At 37.6% G+C, this 25,833-nt stretch overlaps 2 protein-coding genes across 3 annotated transcripts; both read right to left on the bottom strand.

Annotated features, from left to right (window-relative positions):
• Positions 1 to 237: 237 nt before the first annotated feature.
• Positions 238 to 15,504, bottom strand: gabrr2b (gamma-aminobutyric acid type A receptor subunit rho2b). The gene is made up of 9 exons (XM_052587012.1): positions 14,680 to 15,504; positions 13,245 to 13,351; positions 5,607 to 5,674; positions 4,324 to 4,547; positions 4,108 to 4,190; positions 2,974 to 3,114; positions 2,115 to 2,267; positions 1,770 to 1,966; positions 238 to 910 (listed from the first exon to the last, which is right to left on the bottom strand). The coding sequence occupies exons 1-9, from the start codon at positions 14,793 to 14,795 to the stop codon at positions 602 to 604; spliced, it is 1,398 nt and encodes a 465-aa protein (XP_052442972.1). The 5' UTR covers positions 14,796 to 15,504; the 3' UTR covers positions 238 to 601.
• A 136-nt stretch (positions 15,505 to 15,640) lies between these two features.
• LOC127984370 (ubiquitin-conjugating enzyme E2 J1) lies at positions 15,641 to 24,136 on the bottom strand. Of its 2 annotated transcripts, none has more exons than XM_052587016.1 (8): positions 23,900 to 24,136; positions 22,696 to 22,769; positions 22,435 to 22,566; positions 20,680 to 20,764; positions 20,371 to 20,476; positions 17,780 to 17,909; positions 16,785 to 16,898; positions 15,641 to 16,656 (listed from the first exon to the last, which is right to left on the bottom strand). In XM_052587016.1, exons 1-8 carry the CDS (start codon positions 23,928 to 23,930, stop codon positions 16,381 to 16,383), a joined length of 948 nt encoding a protein of 315 aa, XP_052442976.1. In that variant the 5' UTR covers positions 23,931 to 24,136; the 3' UTR covers positions 15,641 to 16,380. The 2 variants fall into 2 exon arrangements, with proteins under 2 accessions (XP_052442976.1, XP_052442975.1); XM_052587015.1 differs by having other exon boundaries at positions 16,755 to 16,898; positions 23,900 to 24,116.
• Between the last annotated feature and the right edge of the window lie 1,697 nt (positions 24,137 to 25,833).

Below are 25,833 nucleotides of genomic sequence, written 5' to 3'. Positions count from 1 at the left end.
ACTGCACCGTCATGCACGAAGGTTTTTCCCATGGTACTTGAACAAAGAAGATATTCACTGATCTTGATAGAAATGTATGGACAAATGTTTAGGGCAGGCTTTATGTTAGTTAATTTGAGATTCTCTATTTAGAGTAAAGTGTTTAGATTTAATGTTTGACAATGCAAACACTGTAGTTTTGTAAAGAATATTGTAAAATAAAATGCTTTCCTGTATTAACTTGTTCTTTCAACATGATTTACTTGTATAAATATGTTTTATTACGGCTTTTGAACATGTAATAACTATTCTGATGACTGTGTCTACTGTTTTACAGTACAGTAACATTCATTCAGCTCCAGGTAATTTCAGACTGAATATGTACCACTTACTTTTGAAATAAAAAGTAATACAATAAAAAAAAGTAAATGCAATCAACAAATAGGATTCTCAGATTAAATTTTTTCTTATCCTACAATGTGTACAGTTCACATGCATTATGTCATGATCTTGTTTACCTGTGCTGTCCCTTTCAATCTATAACAAATAACAATTGTCTTTTACTTTTGTTAATACATAAGTGTTTCAATATGCTACGACCACAATCTCTTTGTAAGGCAATTCAGCAGTATACAGACCAATAGATAAGATTGAAGAATATAAAGGCCCCTGGGAAGATCATGCGAGAGTAGGCATCAATGACGTGAGTGTTTTGGATGATACGGAAGCCTCGAAGGCTCTTCTTCTTGGCTGCTGTGGCCTCATTTGCCAAAGACAGGCACACCACCATGTGGTCCTGTTTATCTGCAGCCTTCTCAGAGGAGACAGGAGCCTGTGTGTATCCTGTCAGGCCATTAGTATCAGGCCTACTGTATGCTTCATCCAGAATCATAGTCCTTGCTTGAGATATGTCACATGTGCAAGGTAAAGGCTAAAACGAAAAAACACAAACACCTCCATTACCATTTTAGAGAACTTTAAACTTGCTTCCAGGTTAAGAATATTACCTTTATACATACAAACTTGACTGAAACTGTAACTACGAGAGGAACGTTCTTGGAGACAAACTTGAAATATTGGCTTAAATATTATCCCATGCAACTTATTCCATATTCCAAGTGTTCTATTCAGCAGGGTTTGCAGAGAAACAAACCAAAATTTTAATCTGTTATTAAGTTAAAATCTCCAGTCATTGCAATCATGCATTTATAAGAATGCGGTTTGCAACGACATGCCTAGGAAACGCACACAAGAGGGTCATTTTGAAACATCAAGAGGAATAAAACTATGACTTGAAACACAATGTCTCTGTTCTGAGACATTCAGACAGTAATATACAGCCTAGAATGCACATAGAGTTTCCTCTCATATAATCACTAAAAGCTGGGACTCTGTCAAGTTCTTCGTGATCTCATGATGTTCCATTAGTAAGCTCTCTACAATGCATATGAATCTCTTATTTACATTGTTTACATTACTTATTTACATCACTTGACAAAAGCTTTGCATTTCGAGCGGTGAGTGGATTCTATCTTGAACACTTCTAGTCAATGCATTCTAGAAATCAACAGATAATGTCTACATTGCTCAACGCTGCAAATGTTTCGCCAATATCAGATGGGGTCCCCTGATTCCACGGTTACCTCACGTAATTATTAAGTCCACCCCTGCATATACTGTACAAAACTGTGCGTGTTGTCAAGCCCACATAATGAAGGTGATAGTGACAATGGTAGTAAGCAAAATAAAGAGATTAACTGAATACACTTAAATATCAGATGTGCATTTACCTTCTCCTTTGATTTGCGATCTGTCCCATCATGCACTGTGGTCAGGTAGTTTACGGCAGCATACTCAAGTACTGATAAAAAGACGAAGACGAAGCTGACCCACAGGTAAATGTCCACAGCTTTGATGTAGGAGACTCTGGGCATGGAGGCGTTCACTCCAGTGATGATGGTGGACATGGTGAGCACCGTCGTGATGCCTACAAGAAATGACAGTGAAACACGAATGAAACACAATTGTTGTCACATTGTCTTTGCATCTAGAACTGCTTACATCAAGAATAACTGGTTGTGAAATCCTGCACCCATTTAGGCATTCAGCTAAACAATCCCACCGGTTTAATTCACCTAATGAGACTCGAGCGGGAACAGCTCGCCGGTCGATCCAGAAGGACACCCATGACAGCATGACCATCAGAGTGGCGGGAAAGTACGTCTGAAGCAGGAAGAAGAAGATATGACGACGCAGAGTGAAGTTGATGTAAAGGCGATTGTACCAACCTGAAGGAGATATGAATTGACATCAAATACCAGTTAAAGAAAAGGCAAAGATTTGACAAAGGACTGAACTTAAATCTTATTTCTTAAGGGTACTCTTGAGCACCCAAGTCTTGAAAAATGAAACTTTAATGCATCATTTATATCAAAACTCTCATCACATAATGATTTATGTGATTGTGTGGTTTTGACATTTCTTGATTTCTTGAACAATTAGCTTTCTTAGTTAACTTTGAAATTTAAGATAAAATTGAAATTCTCCAACACAGACCACATTTGGTGATATAAAAAATGTACATTTTTATAAATGGTCGCTCTTTTCTGTTCTTTATACTTCATCACTAATGGTCAATCAGCACTTGTAGATTGAACCTGTTTTATTAATTAACAGCAACACTATTTTCCATTTTACTCTCTATATAGAAGGTACATATAAACATTGAACTATGCTGATTTAACACTGAGGATTTTGCGGTGTAATAAGCATAATCACTGCCTTAATCGCATTATGCATAAATAATGCAAAAAGAAGAAGCCACTCATGACAAAGTCCAAAGTTGCTCAAATCCTGAAACCTTTCTATGCATGCAGCAAAATGGGATTTGTGCAAGATGTGTGGCAAACTAACCTTAAAGGTGCAAAGTGACAGCACGTCATGCACTAATAGACAGCCTGAAATGGAAACACATTTAAAACTAGGCATGTGCACCTGTGCTGCTGTAGAAGGCCAGTCTGGAGGTGGTGTGAAACTCCTGAATGAGGAACTGAGACAGAGAGATCTTGTCATCTGTGCTCAGTGATTCATCTCCACTCTTCCAGTAGAGCATCAGGTCTTCATCAGTGTAAGCATCTGCACACACAGCAGATCAACCAATGTTTGCAGAGACTGATGTGATATTTGGCATAAAAGGAATAGTTCATACGAAAATGTAATTTAGCTGAGAATGTGCTCGCCTTCAGACCATCCAAGATGTAGATGAGTTTGTTTCTTCATCAGACTTGGAGAAATGTAGCATTCAATCATCAGTTAACATCTTGTGACAAGAAAAGCTGTGTGTTTGTAAGAAACAAATCCATCATTAAGATGTTGCAACCCTAAAAATGTCAACATAAGAGTGTCTGTAATTCATAATAACGCTTCTTCTATGAAGAAGTCCATCCCCTGTAGTCCCCTCACATCAAAATCCACCCACCTGCTTGTTTAGGACTCTTTTTGTTTTTAAATGGTGCTTGATCTGTGCATATTTCTCTCCTGAGTCCTACTTTATATAAAGTGTCCTTAATTACTATGCATTTACATTGAAATGAATTATTTGATACAATGTAATTCTTGTGTACGTCCATTTTTACATTGTACTTGAAAATCCCATCCTGTCATGACTATAACTCTACCCAAAAGAAAAGATTCAACTCAACATGAACACAATAGGTGAACTGTACCAAACAATTCATTATTTTATTATTAAGTACACATCATTTTAAGACACTGACTGTAATTGAAAGTGGGACCACTTAAAGCAATATTTTAGATTAATGGGAAGCAACAGTTTGTATTTAATAATGTGTTATTGATGGATTTGTGTCTTTTTAACGCTTTCTCCAGATGTTAACTGGTGGTCTGGAGTGGTGTGGATTATTGTGATGTTTTTATCAGATGTTTGGACGGCACCCATTCACTGCAGAGCATCCATGGATGAGACACTGATGCAATTCTACATTTCTCCAAATCTGATGAAGAAACAAACTCATCTAGTTCTTGGATGGCCTGATGCTGAGTACGTTCAGCTAGTTTTCACTTTTGGGTGAACTACTCCTTTAAATTCAGGAGAAGTGCGTCTCTCACAGCTCTCCAGCTCTAATGTGCAGGTCTGCGTGTCCAGTGGGAATCGACTGAAGTCCATATTACATGCTGAAGTTACAGTCACCCTGAAACACCAAAAAATAGAAAACAAATGAGCTCTGTCAAACATGATTATGACAGCATGAAGGCTGAGCTGTGCCATGCTTTGTCCTAGCATCTGTGTTGGTATACTTGTGTAAATGATGTTTGTTGTCAAACCTGAGGCTGTAGAGCACATGTCCGTCAGGATATACCCTGATCATGATGTTCTCCGTGGTGGTGTCGTGGATGAAGGAGCGTTTGGAATGAACAAAGAACACATCAGGAACCCAGATTTTCTTCACTAACCGACCATCAAAAGTCATGCTTTTATTGGCTTTACTGGGAAAAGACAATCGTTCGTCCTTCCAGTAGTGTCTCAGGTATAGCGTCATGGTGAAGTCCTGTATGAAAAGTACACCAGGGATTGATTTTCAAGATCACCATGTATATGTTTGCTTGTTAAAATAATAAATGTTAAAATACGTTCTCCTATCCCATCTTAGCGTGGAGAGTAAACTGAAATTAAGCAACTCTAAAGGGCTATCAATACATTGTTTTACTAATCCTAACCAGCCTTCTGAGAGACTATTGTATACTGCATCTACTGTATAATTAAAGAAAGAAGGTTTGAGATGTTGTACAATATTGTGCAAAATCACAGGGAGCAGTGGACCTCTTTAATCCCACTACCCACTATAGTGTATAGAAAAACATCTGAAATCAATGAAAAACTAGAAAGAGACAAACTAGCTGACATGACAGTGGTCTTTTTACTATCACCATCTGATCAGGTGATCTCAACCAAGACAGATGTGAATTAAAACAGCTTAGTGCACCTTTAACAGTACAGTGTTGTTACAAAACTCATTTGCTTAGTCCGATTTAAACTACCTGTAGGCAAGGTGTTGACATGCATTACTAAACTGCTTAAAGCCCTGTGAAATTGTGTCATCTGTTAGCATTACTGCAGGATGTCAGCACTTTTACCAGCCTTTATCAAATGGGATGGACTGATCCTGATTTACTGTGATGTCACTGGATTATCTTCTAGCACATTATGTAAAATGAAATCCACACTCAATTGTGAACATTGGCACTGATATGATAAAAAAGCATATCTAGATACATCTCTGGTGCTTTCAGAAGTAAAGGTTAATCACAAACACTGAGATACATATACAGTATAATCCATGCAATCTCCTTGATGATATTTGGACTGCAAGTAGCCTACTTTAATGCTAATGATCACATTCTCAATACAGTAATGTGCTGTGATTAATTAATGCCAATTTAATTTTAAAATGTACAGAAAGGAAGACTTCACTTTTTATTATTATTATTATTTTTTGTTTGTTTCTGTGCGGACAACAGTGCAAAGCAAATGGAGTATGGGTTGCTGGAGTGTGTCTTTGCATTATAAATGAATCATTCATAACATTCACTGACAAAACTTTTCTTACCATATCTACTTCTGAGATACTGTCCAAACTCTCTACCTGTACATCCACACCTACTGGTACTGCAGGACCTGAAGAGAAGAGAACAGTATTAGTTTCAAGTTTGTTTGTTTGTTTGTTTAACCTGAGCTGGATATTTTCACATTTAAAGACACTTTTAAAAATCAGGATTTATTTACACACCCATTAAATAAATTACATACGGAAGTCCTTAGAGGACATGGATTAATATTATTTTTTTGTTTCTTTCTTGCTTTGTCGTGATAACGATCTATTTAACAAGTTATTTTTTTCATGATCACAACATAAAAGTTGTTTTCTCATTACCACAAATTAATATTCTCCTGAGATCTCGACATAACGAAAGTTGTTTTCTCGTTAATACAACTTAATTTTTTCATGTGACCTCGACATAACAAAAGCTGTTTTTTTGTTATCATGACTTAATATTTTCTAGTGATATCGAAATAACGAAAGATGTTTTCTCATTATCACGACTTAATTTTGTAATGATGTCGACATAATGAAAATTGTTTTCGCTGTATCATGACTTAATATTGTCTTGTGATCTCGATATAACAAAAGTTGTTCTCTAAGTTACACAACTACACCAACAGGAGGCACTATAGACCTAAATATAACTGATGGGGTGTTGTATATCCACTTCACACATTTGGGACAGAATTAGAACGTTATTCGCTATTATTTGTGCAGTATAGTTCAGATATTTAATTAATGCTTGAATTCAACTTACTTTATTTTCTTTTTATTTGAAATAAAAGTATAATTTGTAATTTTTAGTAGTCATGTAGGTGATGTGACTGAAATCATGTGTGTTACAAGTTTGGGATGCTGTTTAAAAAGCGAGTTTATCTGTGTGTGTGTATGTGTGTGTGCATGTGTGGTTTCAAAAAAATATAAAAAATAAATTCAAAAGATTACAACACTGTATAACACCACTTAATTAAATTAGCCTATAGGATCCCCGCTTATCAACAAAAAATCATGTAGGCCTACTTCAAAGAAGTAAGTTGTGATAATGAGAAAACAACTTTCATCATGTTGAGATCACAAGAAAAATAAGTCATGATAATGTGAAAACATGTTCCCTTTCCCATCAGTGACTGACGAATTGGGGATATTGCTTCGATAGACCAATCTACTTCAAGTTTAAACTAAATGAGCCAATGCACATTGGCAGGTATTTATTGCATCCAGCTGCCACTGATCACAGCGTGAGTATAATAAGGCAGGAGGTGCCATGCATACCAGCTATTCACTTCGGGTGCCAAGTGACCATATCATTCTGCTCAACTGTCTGTCCAGTTGTAAACTACGAGTTCAGCTCGGTCTTGTATTGAAGCTTCTTGTGATGGCGAGATGGCGTTTCAGCAGTGGTCATTCTAGAGTCGAGTGAGTTGCGCACATCGGGCTGCACTACCCCCTGTCGTGTTGCAAGTGGCCATCTCCCCTCTGCGCCTCAGGACTAAGGCCCCGTCCACACGGAGACGCGTTTCTGTGAATACGCACAAATTTTTTATTGGATAGGCGTTTCATCCACACGGATCTGGCGTTTTCATAAGGTGAAACCGCTATTTTTTGAAACCGGGTCCCAGAGTGGATAAATTTGAAAACGCCGTCTTTGCGTTTTCGTCTGGACGGCTAATCCATATATTTTCTGAAACGATGACGTCATCAGCCCACGTCTCCCCCCTAGTCAGACACCTCTACGTCACGTAACAGCAACAAAAACATGAACAAACACTGAACGATTGTCTTTTTATTAACTAACATTAACACTGATTAATAAATGTATTGTTCCATGTTCGTTTGTGTACCACGCGCAAGGTTTACGAGCATAGTCCAAGTCTTCTTCTCTGTTTTTAGTGTATCTCTGTGGCAGAATTACAGCACCACATACTGGTCTGGCATGTATACTACATCATTATGCGGTTTCGTGTGGACACGGATATTTCTTGAGACGAGGAAAAAAAAGATCGGATTGGGGTAAGCTCTGTCTCCGTGTGGACGGGGCCTAAAAGAGCATTTCTTAAAGAGCATATTTCTCTAAAAAAGCTTCACGGATGTGTCTTTATAAAGACAAAAGATTGTCCTTATAAGAATGCTGTTTCACCCATGCATTTCTGGGTGCAGTCGTTACCTGGCACCGGGAGATGGTCACAAATGCTGCCTCACGTGTCTGGACATCAAGCACACTGAGGTGGCCTTTGTGGAGGAATCATGTTGCCAATGCAGGAAGATGACCATCTCGGAGCTGTGAACTTCTGGGGGGCAGAGTCCCATTGCCGCTTCCGCGATCTGGAGCTCGTTCTGGCAACCACTTCCAGCAGTAGTGCGGGTGGATTGAGAGTTGTAGTGGGGGCAAACCCAGCAGGGAACCACCACTCCTCCAATCCAGTATAGCAACCCATGGAACGCACTGGGCCCTCTTCAATAAGTGTTCCAGTGGGCCTCCCCTCAATCAGATGTCGATCTCAGCATCAGAGAGAGAGCTATCTGATGAAGATTAGGCAGTGCTCCCACAGTCCGGGACAGTAGCAAAGCCTCAATCGGATCCGGAGACGATTGCTATGCTTTCCCAGGCCACCGATGGGCTCCTCCTCCCTCACTGCCCTCATTGGCGGTGTAGCGAAGGGGTATTCGGAAAACCCCCAGGTGGAGCAGGCGGTAGCTATGCAATTGTGCGCTAAATCTGCCTCCTTCTGGTGGGGACACCTGGTGTTTCCTTTCCGGGCCTGCAGGCACTCGTCTGGTCTAACTGCAGTGCCTATATGGCTGGCATGAAGCTGCTTCTGCCTTACACACTACGGCGTTGCTGAAGGACCTGCATGAGGGTGGTTACGATCCAGAAGTTCTGAAGGAACTCCGAACCGCCACTGACCTCGCGTTCCCATTGATGAAGTCACCTTAAGTACTCTGGGTCGTGCAATGCCCACACTTGTGGTCCAGACTCGGGGCCTATGCAAATATGTGTTTCTCCCAGTGAGCCTTCTTGCACAGACACTGTACAAAGTCCGGGGAAGACAAGGAGCAAGTCTTGTTAGTAGTGGCGTATTGGCCCACTCGGACCCTGGTTCCCTGAACTAGTGCTCCTTGCGAAAGCCCCTACTTGTCCGATTCCTCTGAGGAAGAATCTACTGACTCAGAGACGGGGCACCTTTAGGCACCCACGTCCAGACCTTCAGAAACTACATGTTTGGTCTTTGAACATGGATGGGATGTGGAGGTTCTAGGTGACCTACCCCAGGAGGTATCAAACACCATCACTTTGGCGAGAGCACCATCTATGAGACCATCTAAGCCTTGAAGTGGAACTGTTTGTTGAGTGGTGTTCTTCCCGATTGCAGTTGTGCTTTCCTTTCTGCAGCAAGGGCTGGAGTGAAGGCTGTCTTCCTCCACCCTCAAAGTCCTGGTTGGTGCTATTGCTGCATATCATGACCCTGTGAATGGGAAGTCTTTAGGTAAGCATGACCTCATCATCTAGTGCTAAAATCACTACAGCAGGTGCAGATCTAGTCTTTGCATTCTGTTGAGCTAAAGATTATTTCATTGAAAACTCTGCTCTTGCTTGCACTGGCCTCCAGCAAGAGGGTAGGGGACCAAGGTAGTCCTGAGGCCCCAGCCTGGCTACATGCCCAAGGTTCCTACTACACCCTTTAAAGACCAAGTGGTGAACCTACAAGCATTGTCTCTGGAGGAGGCAGACCCAGCCCTGGCTTTGTTCTGTTCCATCCGAGCATTAAGATGCTACGTAGACTGGACACAAAGCTTCAGGACTTCAGACCAGCTCTTTGACTGTTACAGAGGCCGGCAGAAGGGGAATGCCATCTCTAAGCAGAGGATGGCCCACTGGATTGTGGATGCCATCACCCTGGCTTATCAGGCACAGGGTGTGCCATGCTAACCTAAACGTTTCATTATGTGGAGATAACAAGAAAACTAAGTTGTGATAATGAGAAAACAACTTTTGTTATGTCAAGATCACAAGATAATTAAGTCATGATCACAAGAAAACAAGTTTTGTGATGTTGAGATCATGAGAAAATTAAGTCGTGATAACATGAAAACAACTTTCGTTATGTCTAGATTACAAGAAAATTAAATTGGGATGACGAGAAACCAAGAAAGAAAAAAATAATAATAATCCATGGCCTCTTAGGACTTCTGTAATGACAACATATACAGCAGGTAAAATAAGTATTGAACACATCACCATTTTTCTTAGTTAATATATTTCTAAAGGTGCTACTGATTTGAAATCAAGTCAGCAGATGTTGGGAATGACTAAGTAATCCATACATACAAATAAAACAAAACAAATAAATTCAGATTCAAATTATGTGTTGTAAAATAGAATGGCAAGGAAAAAGTAGTGAACACATGGTGCAAAAAGCTGCACTGGCTCCCTATCAAACATCGTATAGATTTTAAAATATTGCTTATTACTTATAAAGCCCTGAATGGTTTAGCACCTCAGTATTTGAATGAGCTCCTTTTACATTATACTCCTCTACGTCCGCTACGTTCTCAAAACTCAGGCAATTTGATAATACCTAGAATATCAAAATCAACTGCGGGCGGCAGATCCTTTTCCTATTTGGCGCCTAAACTCTGGAATAACCTACCTAACATTGTTCGGGAGGCAGACACACTCTTGCAGTTTAAATCTAGATTAAAGACCCATCTCTTTAACCTGGCATACACATAACATACTAATATGCTTTTAATATCCAAATCCGTTAAAGGATTTTTAGGCTGCATTAATTAGGTAAATCGGAACCGGAAACACTTCACATAACACCGTACTTTCTACATCATTAGAAGAATGGCATCTACGCTAATATTTGTCTGTTTCTCTCTTGTTCCGAGGTCACCGTGGCCACTAGATCCAGTCTGTGTCCAGATCAGAGGGTCACTGCAGTCACCCGGATCCAGTACGTATCCAGACCAGATGGTGGATCAGCACCTAGAAAGGACCTCTACAGCCCTGAAAGACAGCGGAGACCAGGACAACTAGAGCCCCAGATACAGATCCCCTGTAAAGACCTTGTCTCAGAGGAGCACCAGGACAAGACCACAGGAAACAGATGATTCTTCTGCACAATCTGACTTTGCTGCAGCCTGGAATTGAACTACTGGTTTCATCTGGTCAGAGGAGAACTGGCCCCCCAACTGAGCCTGGTTTCTCCCAAGGTTTTTTTCTCCATTCTGTCACCGATGGAGTTTCGGTTCCTTGCCGCTGTCTCCTCTGGCTTGCTTAGTTGGGGTCACTTCATCTACAGCGATATCGTTGACTTGATTGCAAATTAAAACAGACACTATTTCAACTGAACAGAGATGACATCAATGAATTCAATGATGAACTGCCTTTAACTATCATTTTGCATTATTGAGACACTGTTTTCCAAATGAATGTTGTTCAGTGCTTTGGCGCAATGTATTTTGTTTAAAGCACTATATAAATAAAGGAAAAAAAAAAAAAAAAAAAAAAAAAAAAAATTAATATTAGTTGGTTAAGTCCCAACACCTACAGTACCAGGATGATGAAGATGAAACAAGGTTGGAGATTTCAGCAAGACAGGAAACTCTCGATCGGTTTCAGAGAAAGAAAATAAAGCTGCTAGAATGACCAGTCAATCACCTGACTCAAATCCAATAGAAAATAAGAACTAAAGATCAGAGTTCATAGAAGAGCCCCACAGAACCGTCTAGATCTGAAGACCGTTAGTGTGGAAGAATGGGCCAAAATCACACCTGAGCAATGCATGCCACTAGTTTCTCCTGCAGGAGTCGTCTTGAAGCTGTCGTTACCAACAAAGGCTTTTGTACAAACAAAGTATTAAAGTATTTAGTAGTTCAATACTTTTTCCCTGTGTCTTTCCATTTTATTACACATATCTTAATTTCTGAACGTATTTGTTTTGTTTTCTTAGTATGTACGGACTACTTGGGTTGTTACTGACATCTGGTGAAAATTTCATGTCAACAGCACCTTTAGAAATAAGAAAAATGTTATGAGAAAAATTTCATTTAATTATTCTAGTAAATAAACTAAACCTCAGTTTTTCTAATATATAAACGAATTGTATTTTATTTTAAGTTATAACTTACAAAAATGCCTTTTTATGGTTTTAGTTTTAGTCAACTATAATAACCCTGCTTTAAGGTGCTAATATGCACCTTATATGGGGTAAATATTGTTTGTTCTGCATAATGGATGGACAACATAAATATCCAGTGTTTGGACGCCTCTTTGGCTGGGTGGAAGACTTATATGTGTGAAAAATGTATGTATTCAAATGTGTCTAAACTACATTTGAAACTAAAAATGTAAGTCATTGTTCGTCTGTTTCTGATGGTCTCAGAGTAAAACAGAAGCAGGAGCTCATACTAAAGAGCCATCGCTGTGTCTTCTTCACCACCTCTATGTGCACTGACCATCTGAAGACTGCAGATATTTAATCACCAAGAAATGTGATGCTCCAGATACTGGGCTTCCATTGATGGGAGTGCTCTCTGTATTGCCTCCTGAAGTTTAACACAAACTCCTTGGTTTATCTCCAGACTGATTTGATCAGTTTGGGGTACGGGGTGAATTCTGTGGGCTCTAGAGTTGAGGGTGTATTATAAATTACCAAACAATATAGTGTACAATCTCCCAGTCACACCAGAAATGATCAAAAAACAACGCTCTTCTGCTTTTCCTGGAAGGTCTTTGGCTTGATGATGGAGTTCTCTGCACATATTCAGGCTCTCGGTTCTTGTTGACAAGAGATTTGCAACCTTAAATTGCAAAGCTTGTTATCTAGTGAATGCACATTTGCTGGAATAATTTTCCGGCTGTGCTTTTGTAGTCACGACCAGCAGTCCAGAAAATGAGCTCCAATTCCATCTTTGCAAACAATAGATCGATATCGGGGGAACTTGTTTGCTATTTCCAAAAGTGTTTGTCAGTCTTAGATGATATCCAGCACAAAAGCCACACAAATTAAACACAAGAATTACATGAAGTCAGAACATGCAGTCGCACACAGTGTTATCATCGCCCTCCTGGGAAACAACTACATTTTCGAGATTAAACCCCACTGGGACTGACGCTCAGGTTGTGAATTTGAATCTGTCTGCTGTGATAATGAAGACTGAGAAACATTCTGAAGAAGTCAGACGCAAAAGCAATGTGTAAATTAGAAAAGCCTTCACAACATGAGTGAGTAATTGAACAGTCCAGTGAGCGCTGGTTCAATTAACAGTAAGTGTGACTTCCAGCCATCCAGACACTGCCTAGAAGAGGTCAATCGTCCGATCTCTGCAGGAACAATGAGACTCGAGAGAGAAGCAGGATATCAGCGTGAGCTCCAGACATCAGCAGAATGTGTGATAGTGATGCAGATGAGACGTGGGAAAGGATTGGGACAACAAATGAGGTCGAGAAAGACTTTAATTATAAAGTGATGCGTGTGGCAATGATCACATCAGCATGGGTTATTATAAAAAATATTCATTATTATTTAAAAATATGATAATCTAAACAAAGACAGTTAAGTGTCACGTCACTTTTTATTCACATTCACAACTTTACTGTGATGTACACACACACACACACACACACACAGATTTTACCCGCAAACGCTGGTCTCATAGTGAAGTCATGGTCATCAACACGCAGCAGATGGTCTGATTTCAGCTGATGTGTCTTAGTTTCATCCAACATCTTCTTGAAAAGTGAACTGCAAAAGAACATCTCAGCACCTCAGTGCAATCTCATACACACACAGACATCTCATTACTCACCCCTCCATCTTCAAGTTTTGAGCTACAAACTACCTATTTAACTGTAATAAAACAAACATTTTGAATTGATTGCACTAAACATTTTTAAATGCACACTAGTATATATTAGCAGTTTTAACAAAATGGATTAGTATTTCCAATAAATGATAAAAGGCATTTATTAATAGAAATATTAAGATTTAGAATTTTAACATCATCAACATATCATGAACTCCTTTCTCTTATTCTCTTCAGTAAAACATTTGTTCCTGAAATCTGAAATGAGTCAACCAGATCAGCTTTTCCACACAGAACTTCTCAGGTTCAGTTTGGAAAAGTTATTTATATTTTATTAGTCTTAACTGCAAAAAAAAAAAAAAAAGAAAAAAAGGTTAAATTGTACATAAAGTTAAGTGGTTTGCAGTTAATTACAGCTTAATCTGGTTTTGCTGTCACATATAGTTTTCACGATGACAATTTTTTAAACCCTTAAACCGCATATTGAACTGCTTATTTTGTTAGTTTTCTGAGCAGAATTTAAACCAAAACAATAATGCAGAATTTAATTTATGAAAAGGCAACATAAGGACACCATTAACATTATTTTCTCAGCCTTGACAGTAATTAAACGTATTTACTTCACTATATTACAATTAAATTTAATCTAATTTTGACAAACTATATATAACTATATATATATATATATATATATATATATATATATATATATATATATATATATATATATATATATATATATATATATAACCAATGTTTTTTTGTTAAAAATGATGTAGGAAAAGTAATAGATTAATTTATGTCAAGAGTGCACCCTCAGAAATCTAAATTATAACAGGAGTTTTGACCTTTGTTTTTTTTTTTTTTTTTTTTTTTTTTTTTTAAAAGACTTCTTCATTGCCTTTTTCTCTATCACATTTTAGAAATCATCAGAAATTATAAGTTGACTGAAAACTTAAAATCTCAAAATTCATTCTTTAAAACCCATTTTAAAATCAGACATTGCATTACCATGTAAACGGTACATCAATATCATGTAACAAAATGTTTTCATTCATGAATTATAAAAATGTAAGTTTTAATCGTGCACTATGAAGTCTATGTTCAAAAATGAATCACAATCTACAAAACCCCAAGCATTTTTATAATTAGACTGTTTGTGCAAAGATAATGCAATATCCTCTGTGACAACTATCCCAGCTCTCCATTATGTTTATTTGCAGATTCACTTCTGTTAAAACTAAACTGATAAGAGCGGGACACTTACGTTCCGTGTTTGTGATGTTGTTCAGATGTTCTCCTGAGGCTGTGCTTCATCTTCCCGCACTGACCGCACACACTCGCGCACAGCAGAAGAAAAACAGCTGTTGTGAAGCGAGACATGGTGAAGGAGAGATGAGACAGTCATCTCGTCTTCCAGTCAGCCTCCGTTCATCAGATCAGACTGAAGTCAGCTCAGAGTCTGCAGGCGCTGGACGCTCGAGCTCGCGCGCGCTCTGATTGGTCAGGACATCGCGTCGAGCCAGAATATTGAGACCTATAGGTTACATTTGAACTTTTAATTTAGTGCAACATTTGGTCATTGCAACATTTTTGTGCAGTTTTCACTTTTTAATATTTTTTTATTGCATTACTTGTCCTTTTAAATATTTGTCTAGAGCAACTGTGGTGTTGCTTAAAGAAGTAAAACAGATGAAGATGTTTTAGTTGTCTATCATTGGGCCAACATTTATTTTATCTACAGTACTGATTCACATATATGATGTTACTCTATTTAAATTCCAATCTCTGAAATTAATCAAATGCAAAACTTTTCGTTCATAACACGTGTGTACTGTGTATATTTATTATGTATATAAATACAAGCACATATATACATATATATATATATATATATATAAACAAACATAACTTATATATGCAAGTGTTTATTTATATATACATAAAATATACAGTACACAAATATATTATGTAATCAAAAACTTTTATTTCGGATGCAATTAATTGCTTGACAGATATATATATATATATATATATATATATATATATATATATATATATATATATATATATATATATATATATATATATATATACTTGTTAAAAATAAAAACTTAAGAGTCTTAAATGGTTGAACGTTTTCTGAAAATTAGCAGATGATTCATTGACATTCATCATTGCTCTATGTACATATGCTTTTAACTGTTGAATATTATAACAACCATTACTACAGCAAGTATGTAAATGTTTAATCTTGGGATAGACAAACACACAACAGAAGCAATTCCATCTCTACAGGCTTCAGATTTTCTGTTTGTTTCAGTCGAAGACCAAATTTTGTACGATTTGTAACAACAGCCTTTCATTAATGCATTATTTGGGACACCGTATACAAACAATAAATCGCAGGATCTGAAAACAAGCCACTTATAAACATGTCTTGGTCATATTTCACCCCAAAATGAAATTCAATTTTATGAATTAGATTGATTTTGCATTAAGAAAGCAGGAACATCACGCCCAAACTCTTAATACATGCAACACAATCTCATTACTGTAATGTGTGCAGATGAGCTGCTTTTCACAAAAAAAAGTCTTAAAAAAAAAAGTCTTAAATTAAAAGGCAGTGCTATTACTACCATGATGCATAAATACTTTACAGTTAAAATAGTACGCATATAATAACAGTATTAAGAACACATAACAGTAATAAGAATTGCATTTTTGAGTGGAAAAAAAATCTTAATGGTCCAAATACAGACTTGACTGTCTTCTTGTGAAATATACTTTAGCATTTTTTGGGGTTGAAATCAGACCATGACGTGTTCCTGACTAACATACTGAGATTTGCCCCTCCAGTTTTTGTTGTGTGAATATATCCAGATATCTGCTCCCCTCCCGAAACACGAAACATGAGCGCGAGGGTGAGCTGGACCTGGACGAGGGCAGAACCACAGTGGTGAAGAGTTCATAGTTCATAATCAAACTTATACTCATGAGCCAAATAGATCCTGCGGAAAATGAGCGCAGCTAGCGCGAGTGTGAGGAGGACGATGAGGACGGCCGAGCCCGTGTGACTGGGGTCCTGCGGGGGGAGCTGAGCGGCGGGGGACGCCGGGGATCTCGGGGACTGGCTCTGGTTCTGTGAGCGCCGCTGACGTGGACTCGGAGCCGCTGGAACAGACAGACCCTCGCCTGATGCCGGAGGAGCCACAGATGATGAGGATGATGATGATGATTCAGTCTAGACCAGAACAAAGACACTGAAGCTGATTACATCTCATTCTCACACTGAAAAACTAGCGTTTCATCAGCGTAGTGTTTCCCAATCCAGACGCTAACCCTGTGAGAGCGCAGGGGTGTTTGTCTCACCTGCTCAGAGGATGCCGGCTCTTCTGCGTCTCTCTCTTCTGTAGCTGAGCTCTCGCCGTTACTCGAAGCCGCTGCCACTGAACTGCCGCTGTCCGCAGAGGAGCTGGATTCAGCCTGACGGATGAGATTTTTCACAATAAATCATGAGAATTAGGAGTAAGTGTGTTTAGGATTAAAACTGTCACAATGCAAAAAGTCTTAACGGACCTATACTAGCTTGAGGCAATAACATTACAGGGAATAACATCCTGCAGTGGTGAGTTTTGAGATTGAGTTTATTTCACTGCACTTTATCGGTTTGCATTTGTAGATTGAAATTAAACATACCGCACCAGTTGCACCCCACTAAGGACGGCCCTCGTCGAAAACCTATTTTTCTCCTGCATTGAGCTAGAAATCTCTTTGAAAGATCGGAGGATATTATATTTTGCAAAACTTGTTTTTTTATTGAAATTGTAATAATTCACCTTTATACTAGAAACTAAAAAGCAGTTACACCCAGGATCTTAAGCACAGAAATGAAAAATGTCCTCCATTGGAACCCATTAAACCTACAGAATATAAACCCAGTTCCATTTTAGCATATGCTTTCCTAGTTGATATGCTTTCATAATATGCCCACTTTTTTCTGTTTTCTTTGGAGAATTCAAGTTAATTTAAATAATATAATCATAGTTGTGTGGGTGCATTGGTATGAATATCTGTGTGTGGTTTGTATGCGTGTTCTGAGAAATGTGTGCATGTATTTTTTTTTTTTTGCATGAAAAAAAAATAATGCTACAAAAAAAATGTATCTTGTTTCTAATCATATAATTATTATATAATAATTATATAATAATTATTCTGAATGAATAATTTTATGATATTTTAAATTTAGACCAGGGTTAATGTAACAGATCAACAAAGGAAGTATTGTTTACCTTACTCACCAGTGATGTCTTGATCTGTATAAACATATAATATTGTTCGATGTTTTGATCATAAAAGAGCCTGACCTTGAAGTTGATCTGCTGTGCCAGTCTGTGTGCCTGAGGGTCAACAGGTCGGAGGTCACTGTCAGGAGAGAGCGCTAGCAGAGCGGAGCGCATACAGCTGCCGCACGCATCACAGCAGAAATCCAGAGACCTACCCCACACACACACACACACACACGAAGAAGAAAAACTTAAAGGTCCCGTTATTCGCGCTTTTTTGAAGCTTTGATTGTGTTTACAGTGTGCAATATAACATGTTCATGTTTCGCGTGTAAAAAAACACAGTATTTTTCACACAATTCACCTATCTGTATACCACTGTTTTCACTTTCATTAAAACGGGCTGATGTCTTCCTTGTTCTATAAAGTCCCTCCTTCAGAAATACGTAACGAGTTCTGATTGGGCCAGCGGTTCCTGTGTTGTGATTCGACAGCAGCTTAAAGCACGCGGCCCTCCTGGAAACGCGATTGGACTAGTTTTGGAGTAGTTCTGAGAAGCAAGTGGGCAGGAGCACGTGCTGGAGATGTATTTATAGTCACAGGAGCGTTTTTACTGACGAGATGCACATGAAAATCACATTCGTTTTTTTGCACAGCCCTAATATCTAGTTAACAAAGCTAAACAGCGTTACCCTTTGTGTAGTAAATTATAGAAACTATTAAACGCACCAACTTAAATAATAAAATACACTTACCAGTTGTGGTCCATAAACAGCGCCTTCTCAAGGACAGCGCCTTCTCAGACAAAGAGAACTGCTCCATCTTTCAAGAATAATATTTGTATGAAACCGGCATTAAACTGATTGAGATTGAGGAAGCTGTCCTCAGCAAAATGAGCTGCACATAGTTTTACATGTGGATTATAATTTTCGTGAACCGAGTTAAAAATAAATTGTAACCATTAATCTCTAAGTACAGCGTCCCTGGGAAGCCCAAACAAAGATGACTGGACTCCGAGATTAGAATAACAGCGTTTCAACGACATGGCAAATACAAACGCAACTCTTCCTCTTCTCCGTCGGAGCGCAACAAGACCACGCCCCCTTTTTTGTGAATTCATGTGGGCGGAAGTTAGTCAAAACACTTTTTTAGTGACGTCATTACTGCAGGAACTAGAGGCCTGTAGTCCAAACTGGTTGTTTTTTGTAGGCGAATTCTGTTAAATCAAACATCTCGCTTGGCATTGAACTTTGAGCTTTAGAATTTTACAGATATTATTTATACTCTATAGTCTTTCCCTGTAATATGTGTACATTGTTATTATTATTAGCCTATTATCGTTTTTTTTTTTTTTTTTTGCTTCAATTTCGATCTCTTTTCTTAACATTCTGAATACTTTTATAAATAATAGCATACTGTAAATGCTCGACATTAACATAAAATGTCATAATGTAAATGCATAAATGGCCACGAGAAATGGATGTCGTTCCCTCAACATAGCATCTCGAGGCCACAACATAATATGACGTTCCCACGAGTTATTATGTCATAGCCATGACAAAACTAAGTAAACTGAACAGGTCACCTTATGGGCACCATAAGGAACAACTTAAAAACTGAAAGTGAAAATGCTGTGAGTTACAGTCCAATCACAGCCAGAACATATCTGATGTTTAATAAACAGCTGTGTGAATCAGGAACTACAAGAAGTTCAGTGTACTTCTGGATGGCCCTGATGAGCTCGCATGCAGATTTGACTTTAATGTGATTCTGTGGGATTTCAAAATGATTTGGGATAATAAATAAATCTCTCACTTTTTTGAGAGATATTTGAATATGACTTGAACAGTCCAGCACGCAGGTTTGCTAGCAGAAAAGAGAATTAAAGGTGCCTAAGGTAAATCACATTTATAATCGATCTCTGCTGTGCTGGCAGAGCTGTGCCACCCTTTCACTTCTCATCTCCAGCAGCAAATCAGCATCACAGACTGATTTCTGAAGATCACATGACACTGAAGACTGGAGGAATGATGTTTTTGAGCAGTAATGTAGATGAGCAGGTAAAGATGGTGTCCAGATGCAGGTTTGACATGAGTCTGAGTGATCTGTTGTCTGGAGTGTTTGTCATGTGCTGATGTGTGTGAGGTTTAATCAGCATGTGTTGATTGCAGAACAACAATCTGTCGCTCACCTCCTTCGGTCTTTTTGAACGGACACAGCAGGTCCACACATGCTAAAATATGGCTTCAGCTGGATTTGATAATGACTTAAGTCTCTAAGGCAATTCGTATTTGTCATCCTTCCCTATAAAAATGCTTGCTACGGATGCGAAACCACAGAAAATCAAAACTGGTCAAAAACTTTTTTTATGGTAAATGAACGTTTTCGGAGGAAACATGTTAATGTGATTGACACAACGTGAGGTCATATTAATTTTCTTACGTGCAAAATTTTCGCAGGTGAATTCCAAATGTGCAAGGAACTTAAACTGAAGAGCTATTGTTAAATAAACCACAAATTATTAAATAAAAAATGTTCAATGTCACTTAAATAGTGAAAACTTTCAGTAAAACAGTTACACTATATGAGTGAATTTGATATTTACATCACTTATTTATATGCACCTATACAACAACAGATTGCAATAAATAGCCATGAGACACACATCTTACTTCTTAGCGAGAGCTCTTCTCTCCTCAGGAGTGTAATCCAGAGATCCTATCGCTCCTTCACCTTTAGTTGGCATGAATCCAATGATTGCTATCAAAGCTGTCCGAACTGACACACACACACAAACACACACACACACGCACAAGAGAGAAACATACAGCTTAATGCTGAATAACAGAGGAAGCTACAGAATACTGTAAAACTAGGTGTGTCACACAGCAACAAGTGTTTCATTTCATGTTGAGAGCATGTTTACATTTAGCATTCAGGAAAAGAAGACTATATTAATTCAGCTGCATGGAGATACCCACTACTCCATGATGGCTGCCATGTTTCTGGATGGTGACCAGAAATGCTCAGACAGATCTTCTTCCCAACTTCAAACCGTCCATTGGGCTGGGGATGAGAGAAAGCATTGTATTATTTCAAGGAGAAACAGAAGGACAACAGAAAATTATTAGGAGAAGAGGAAGTCAGCAGATGAGAAGAAGGACTGTTCACTCAGAACCCCTTCACAAAAACACCACCGAATAGAAGGATGTGCAAAACTACATACTGTCAAAATCAAGTCAGTGGTTGGCCTAAACCTTGGTAATTATCATTAACACAAGTTTTCACTTCATTTACTCGAGTAACTTAAATTTAAAACAAAAGTTTGCAAAAGAACCAAAAACTGAACTGAATTTATAAAGTTTGCTACAAAAATGTCCTCAAAGACCAAAGGGGCCATCTAGACTTTCATTCGCGACAGAAACAAAAGCAGATGTCTGTCATGGTATGAGAATGCACCAGAGCAAACGGCATGGGTGATGGAAATATCACTGTAACAGATTAAAAACTTCAGTCATGGGAAGAAGGAGGCAGGAACCAGCGGACCTTTAAATCAAACTTTAATAAATCAAGATTGGACAATTATTTTGCTTGCAGAACTTTAACAATTAGCATCCTCACTTCCTGAATAATAAAACACTGTAATTAAAAGGACCGTTGATGTGACACAGTGTTAAACATGACTCTGTCCCAATGTTTTGGGATTGTGTTGAAGCAATCAAAATCAAAATGTGTTCATATTTACAAAATATATTTACGTTGTTCGTTGAAAACATTGGGAATCTTTTCTTTGTGCTTTTGTCAGTAAAATAAAAGTTGGAATTGGGGTTGTTTTTTTGAATAACTATCCCTTTAAGTTTTATTTAAGCTTATCATATTAATTCCTGTTAGATATTTGTGTGTTACACAGAGAACTGTGTGTTGTGTCTTGCAAAAAATGTTTTCTGAAATTGAAAACTGAGTCAAAGGCCGTGAATTAGCGTATGATTTTGCAGATTTGGTGTGTGCTTCTGATGTCAGCTTTCAGAAACTGTGTAACAAGTTAAGATTTTGTGTGTAAGCAGCTGGAAAACAAAACTATTGATATTTTGTATCTTTTTTTAAGGAATCATTGATTCAGTGACGCATTCATCAAGACTGAATGAAACAGCAGTTTAGATGAACTGACTGAATGAATGATTTAATGACTCACTCATTAACCTGCCCACACCTACTGGAGGTTTTAGCTTCATATGTGAACATTACTTCATTTAAAACAACAACAAAATGTCATATTTCAATTTTCAAAATATTATTTTACAACATTAATCTGATTACTCAGAATCTAAAGCAGCATTAAGATGTGTTAACACTGCAAAATTACATAATGCAGCTTCTGTGCCACTCCTGAAGTGCAAAAAATAAAAAAATAAAGATTTTGTTGAAATGATTTGATTGGTAATTGCCCTAAAGGGACTTATTATTCTACTTGAACTTTAATGTAAGAAACTGATAGAAAGATGAAAACTGTCAAAATGTCCCTAGAAATCAGTTAAAGAGACAAATATCGCAACTTAATAAAAACGCTTCTTTCACTGCTGTGAACTGACCACTGCACAGTACATGAAAAGCTTCAGGAGTCAGCTGTCACCAGCCAGTGTACCAGCACAAAAACACACTCCTCGAGATACTGTCTCGCTCTCACAGCGGAGGCATTAGGAGCTGAGCTGGTTTAAGCAGCACAGAGGTGGTCTTACAGTGAGCAGAATGATGCTGGGGGGCTTCATGGGGTACTCAGGGGGCAGCACAATCCGACCGTGATACACTCCACCATCAAAATCAGAGTCTGGAGGTCCTCGAACGGAGAAGTGCCACTCAAACAGGTTATCCTGATAAACACAGGACACTCACATCAGAAAAACAACATCAAAATTAGCACATTCTGATCATATACTTCAAAAAATGAAACATTAATGAGACAATAATAACAATATTAAATGATATGAGCAGTGTCTCACCTCCAGTGGCTGAGCGTGGTAATGTTCGGTTGGGTCCCGGAGCTCTGCTGCTTCTTTCATCAGCCTCTTCACAGCTAAGAAACAGTCAAAACAGACAAAACACTGCTGCTGATCATCTGTCCTTCAACTGCGCTCTTAACTAATATTCAATATACTGACTCCATGCCTCTGAAGGGACTAAAAACAGAAGTCTAGTGCTGGTGAATTTTAGTTTAAAATGTCTATGTTTCACAGTAGAGCTCTACTAGATTGGTTCGTATATTAGCCTCTTGGGAAATGATGTGAAGACCAAACTGAATCTTTTGTAGTGTATGCAAAGGTAAGTTTGACTGAAAATATTTGCATTCAGTTTTGTGCATCCTGATTGCACTGCACACATAAATGATTTCTCAAATCATATGCGATTTCGCTTTTCTAAGTGATCAGACTTAGACGACAAAACTAAAGGGCACAAATCCCACAAAATATCAGAGACTTAAGGGTGGACATTTTTGACTTGGGATCATAAGTAACCACTAGAGATTCAACCCATGCAAAAGCCCAAATAATTACCAAAACAAAGCCTATCGCAAATGACTCAAAATGACTACAATTATTGCAAGACAACTATGGCCTAAAAAAAAAGAAAGGAAAAAAATAGGAGAAAATCAATAAAAAAACAATAATTAATAACAATTAACACAATAGCAAATATCACTAGTCTAAAAAAACTAAAATAGAAAACAAAAAACGCATAATGCAGAGACCCAATTACATTTTTTTTTTACTAGAAAATGTGTAAAAATCAAGAATATCATTTCAAAAAATATTAGCATATTGTTGGGCATATGGAGTTTATAATAATGTTATTGCATTCCAAAGTTTGAGCTCAATGAGATTTATTATTATTTTTACAATTACTGTCTCAACGTTTGCTTCTTCTTCCCAAACACTGTTACTGTGGTAGTACAGTGATGATACCATGAATACCATGGTACTTTACTATTATAATATTTGTGTACCATTGTTTAAATGGCATAGGATTTTGTTAGATCTCCACAGCATTCCAGCACAGTATGGACACATGAATGAGCTCAGACTGAGGCTATCATCCAGATCATGGCATTTAAAGAGTCCAGTGTGTCTCATATAAAGCACATAACTAATGAAATTAAAGGCGTGACTGATTTATTGTTTATAATGCAGGAAAGATGTGATGACATACCTGGACTCTTCAAGTTATATTTGCTCTCCATGTCTGAAGAAAACTCACGCTGGGCTGATATCTTCTGCTCTGGTTATTCAGTGGTGTCTTTAGGATTTCAGCCAGGTGTTTATCTAGCGCTGTAATCTTGACGTGGCGATACTGAAGTTTTCTTTCCTACTTTCGAGATTAATTTTCTCAGATGTCACATGAGAAAAAAAAAATGAAAACAGGAAGTAAAATGACACTTTGAATCGCAGAACTTTATTGATGCGCATCACACGAACAGCACCATGTGACGTCATTCGCTGAAAACGAAATATGGCAAGCTGAATTAACATTGATGGATTGTAAGTTTTGGATTTCAAAGAATTAGTTTATTTAGAATTAGTTATTTGGTACTATATGCCGAATGCTATATTTTGTAGATTAGGTGGCCTAGATTTTTAGCTTTTTAAAATGCAATTTCATCCCTTCTAAATTACAGATTTATCTATCTAATTTTCACAAACAAGCTTTACTTGCTTGGAAAATGTTTTAACTTACTTTCTTTTCAAAACACAATAAACATTCTTATGACTTTTTAGCTGCGAACAACCGGTTTGGTTGGAAATGTAAAAATAAATGAACAAAATAGGTAAAGAAAAACATAGTGTTTTGTTTCTTAGTTAGAATGATTATAGTTTGTAGTAAATTCACATTTATAAGCTAAAACATTTTTCTTTCAAACCACGTAGCTTTCACACACACTGCTCACAAACTGCCAACAAGGTCCTTAAGTTCTGTTTTAACATTTAACTGTAGCTGAGATCGTGATGGAAATACTTTACACACAGTTTTGGGGAAGTTACTATGGATTTGTAATAGGTTATAGATCACAAATTACCCTGTTTAAAATCTAAAAGGCAGTGTAACTATTTCAATTTCTTTAAAAAAGTAATGTAGCTGATTACATTTGTTTACATGTTTTAAGACTTTTCTAAATATGTAATGTTTTCAACAGTTAATCTTGAAACATGTAAACAAGCCGAGGGTTAACATAGTACTCAACAACTACAGTAAAATGGTTAAATTTAACAAATAAATATTCATCAACCAAATAGGAAATAAGCATGTGTCCTTCCTTAACTCCTGAAACATCTGGCTCATATTTTAGAGTTGTCAATGTAGTTTATAAAATATATCAATTAATTCTGTATGTGTGTGAAAAAATATTCAGATGTAACATTTTCAGAATTAACTGCAATTTAACAATTTTTTCTCAGTAATTGTAACTGATTACAATTACATTTATTTTGTAATCAAATTACATAATTTAGCTATATTTAACTAGTTGACCCCTGACACTGTTTATGCATTATAACAATAATAGATGGTGAAAGAGTTCATTAACCTCTTTGACTTAAAAAATGTGAACAATGACACTTAACATTAGTTTGGCAAACAAGGGTTTGCTCATAAAACAACCCAGACCCCCGACTTGAAAGCTTCATAAAAAGTGGCCTACAGCCATTGCAGAAATGTATTATAGAGCGCAAGTGACCGACGTTTAGCATATTATTACAATAACCTGCTTAACTAGTTTATAAAGAAATATAGAGAGAGAGCTCAACAAACATACACACAATCTCCAGAATGGTGTTGATGACAGGGAGTCATCATTTCATGATGAAGACAGACTGGATATTCAGACCGCAGCAGCATATATATATATATATATATATATATATATATATATATATATATATATATATATATATACAATTATTTTGTAACATCACAACATGGAAGGAGCGTATACGTCACAAAAAAAAAAAATAGATTTGACAAGTATCTTGTCTGATGTATTTGTGACGAGTGGGGCGGGGCCAAGAGACGTGGGAGGAGCGAGGCCGGTGGAGTGATTGGAGATGAGCTAAACCTGTTCAACCCACCGGTCTCGAGGCCCACGGAGG

The sequence above is a fragment of the Carassius gibelio genome, chromosome B20, assembly GCF_023724105.1.
Source record: "Carassius gibelio isolate Cgi1373 ecotype wild population from Czech Republic chromosome B20, carGib1.2-hapl.c, whole genome shotgun sequence".
Taxonomy (NCBI): Eukaryota; Metazoa; Chordata; class Actinopteri; order Cypriniformes; family Cyprinidae; genus Carassius; species Carassius gibelio.
The sequence above is the reverse complement of the archived record's forward strand: the minus strand, read 5'-3'. Positions and strand labels throughout refer to the sequence as shown.

What these genes read in the sequence shown, in the direction of transcription:
- gabrr2b (XM_052587012.1), bottom strand. Translation starts at nt 14,795, where the DNA reads ATGTCTCGCTTCACAACAGCTGTTTTTCTTCTGCTGTGCGCGAGTGTG. An exon ending in GTATCTCAGAAGTAGATATG is followed by an intron (nt 4,548 to 5,606) that starts GTAAGAAAAGTT and finishes CTTTTCATACAG; the next exon opens with GACTTCACCATGACGCTATA. An exon ending in GGCCTTCTACAGCAGCACAG is followed by an intron (nt 2,268 to 2,973) that starts GTGCACATGCCT and finishes TATCTCCTTCAG; the next exon opens with GTTGGTACAATCGCCTTTAC.
- LOC127984370 (XM_052587015.1), bottom strand. Translation starts at nt 23,930, where the DNA reads ATGGAGAGCAAATATAACTTGAAGAGTCCAG. An exon ending in CCAGCATCATTCTGCTCACT is followed by an intron (nt 20,765 to 22,434) that starts GTAAGACCACCT and finishes TCTCATCCCCAG; the next exon opens with CCCAATGGACGGTTTGAAGT. An exon ending in ATGGCAGCCATCATGGAGTA is followed by an intron (nt 20,477 to 20,679) that starts GTGGGTATCTCC and finishes TGTGTGTGTCAG; the next exon opens with TTCGGACAGCTTTGATAGCA.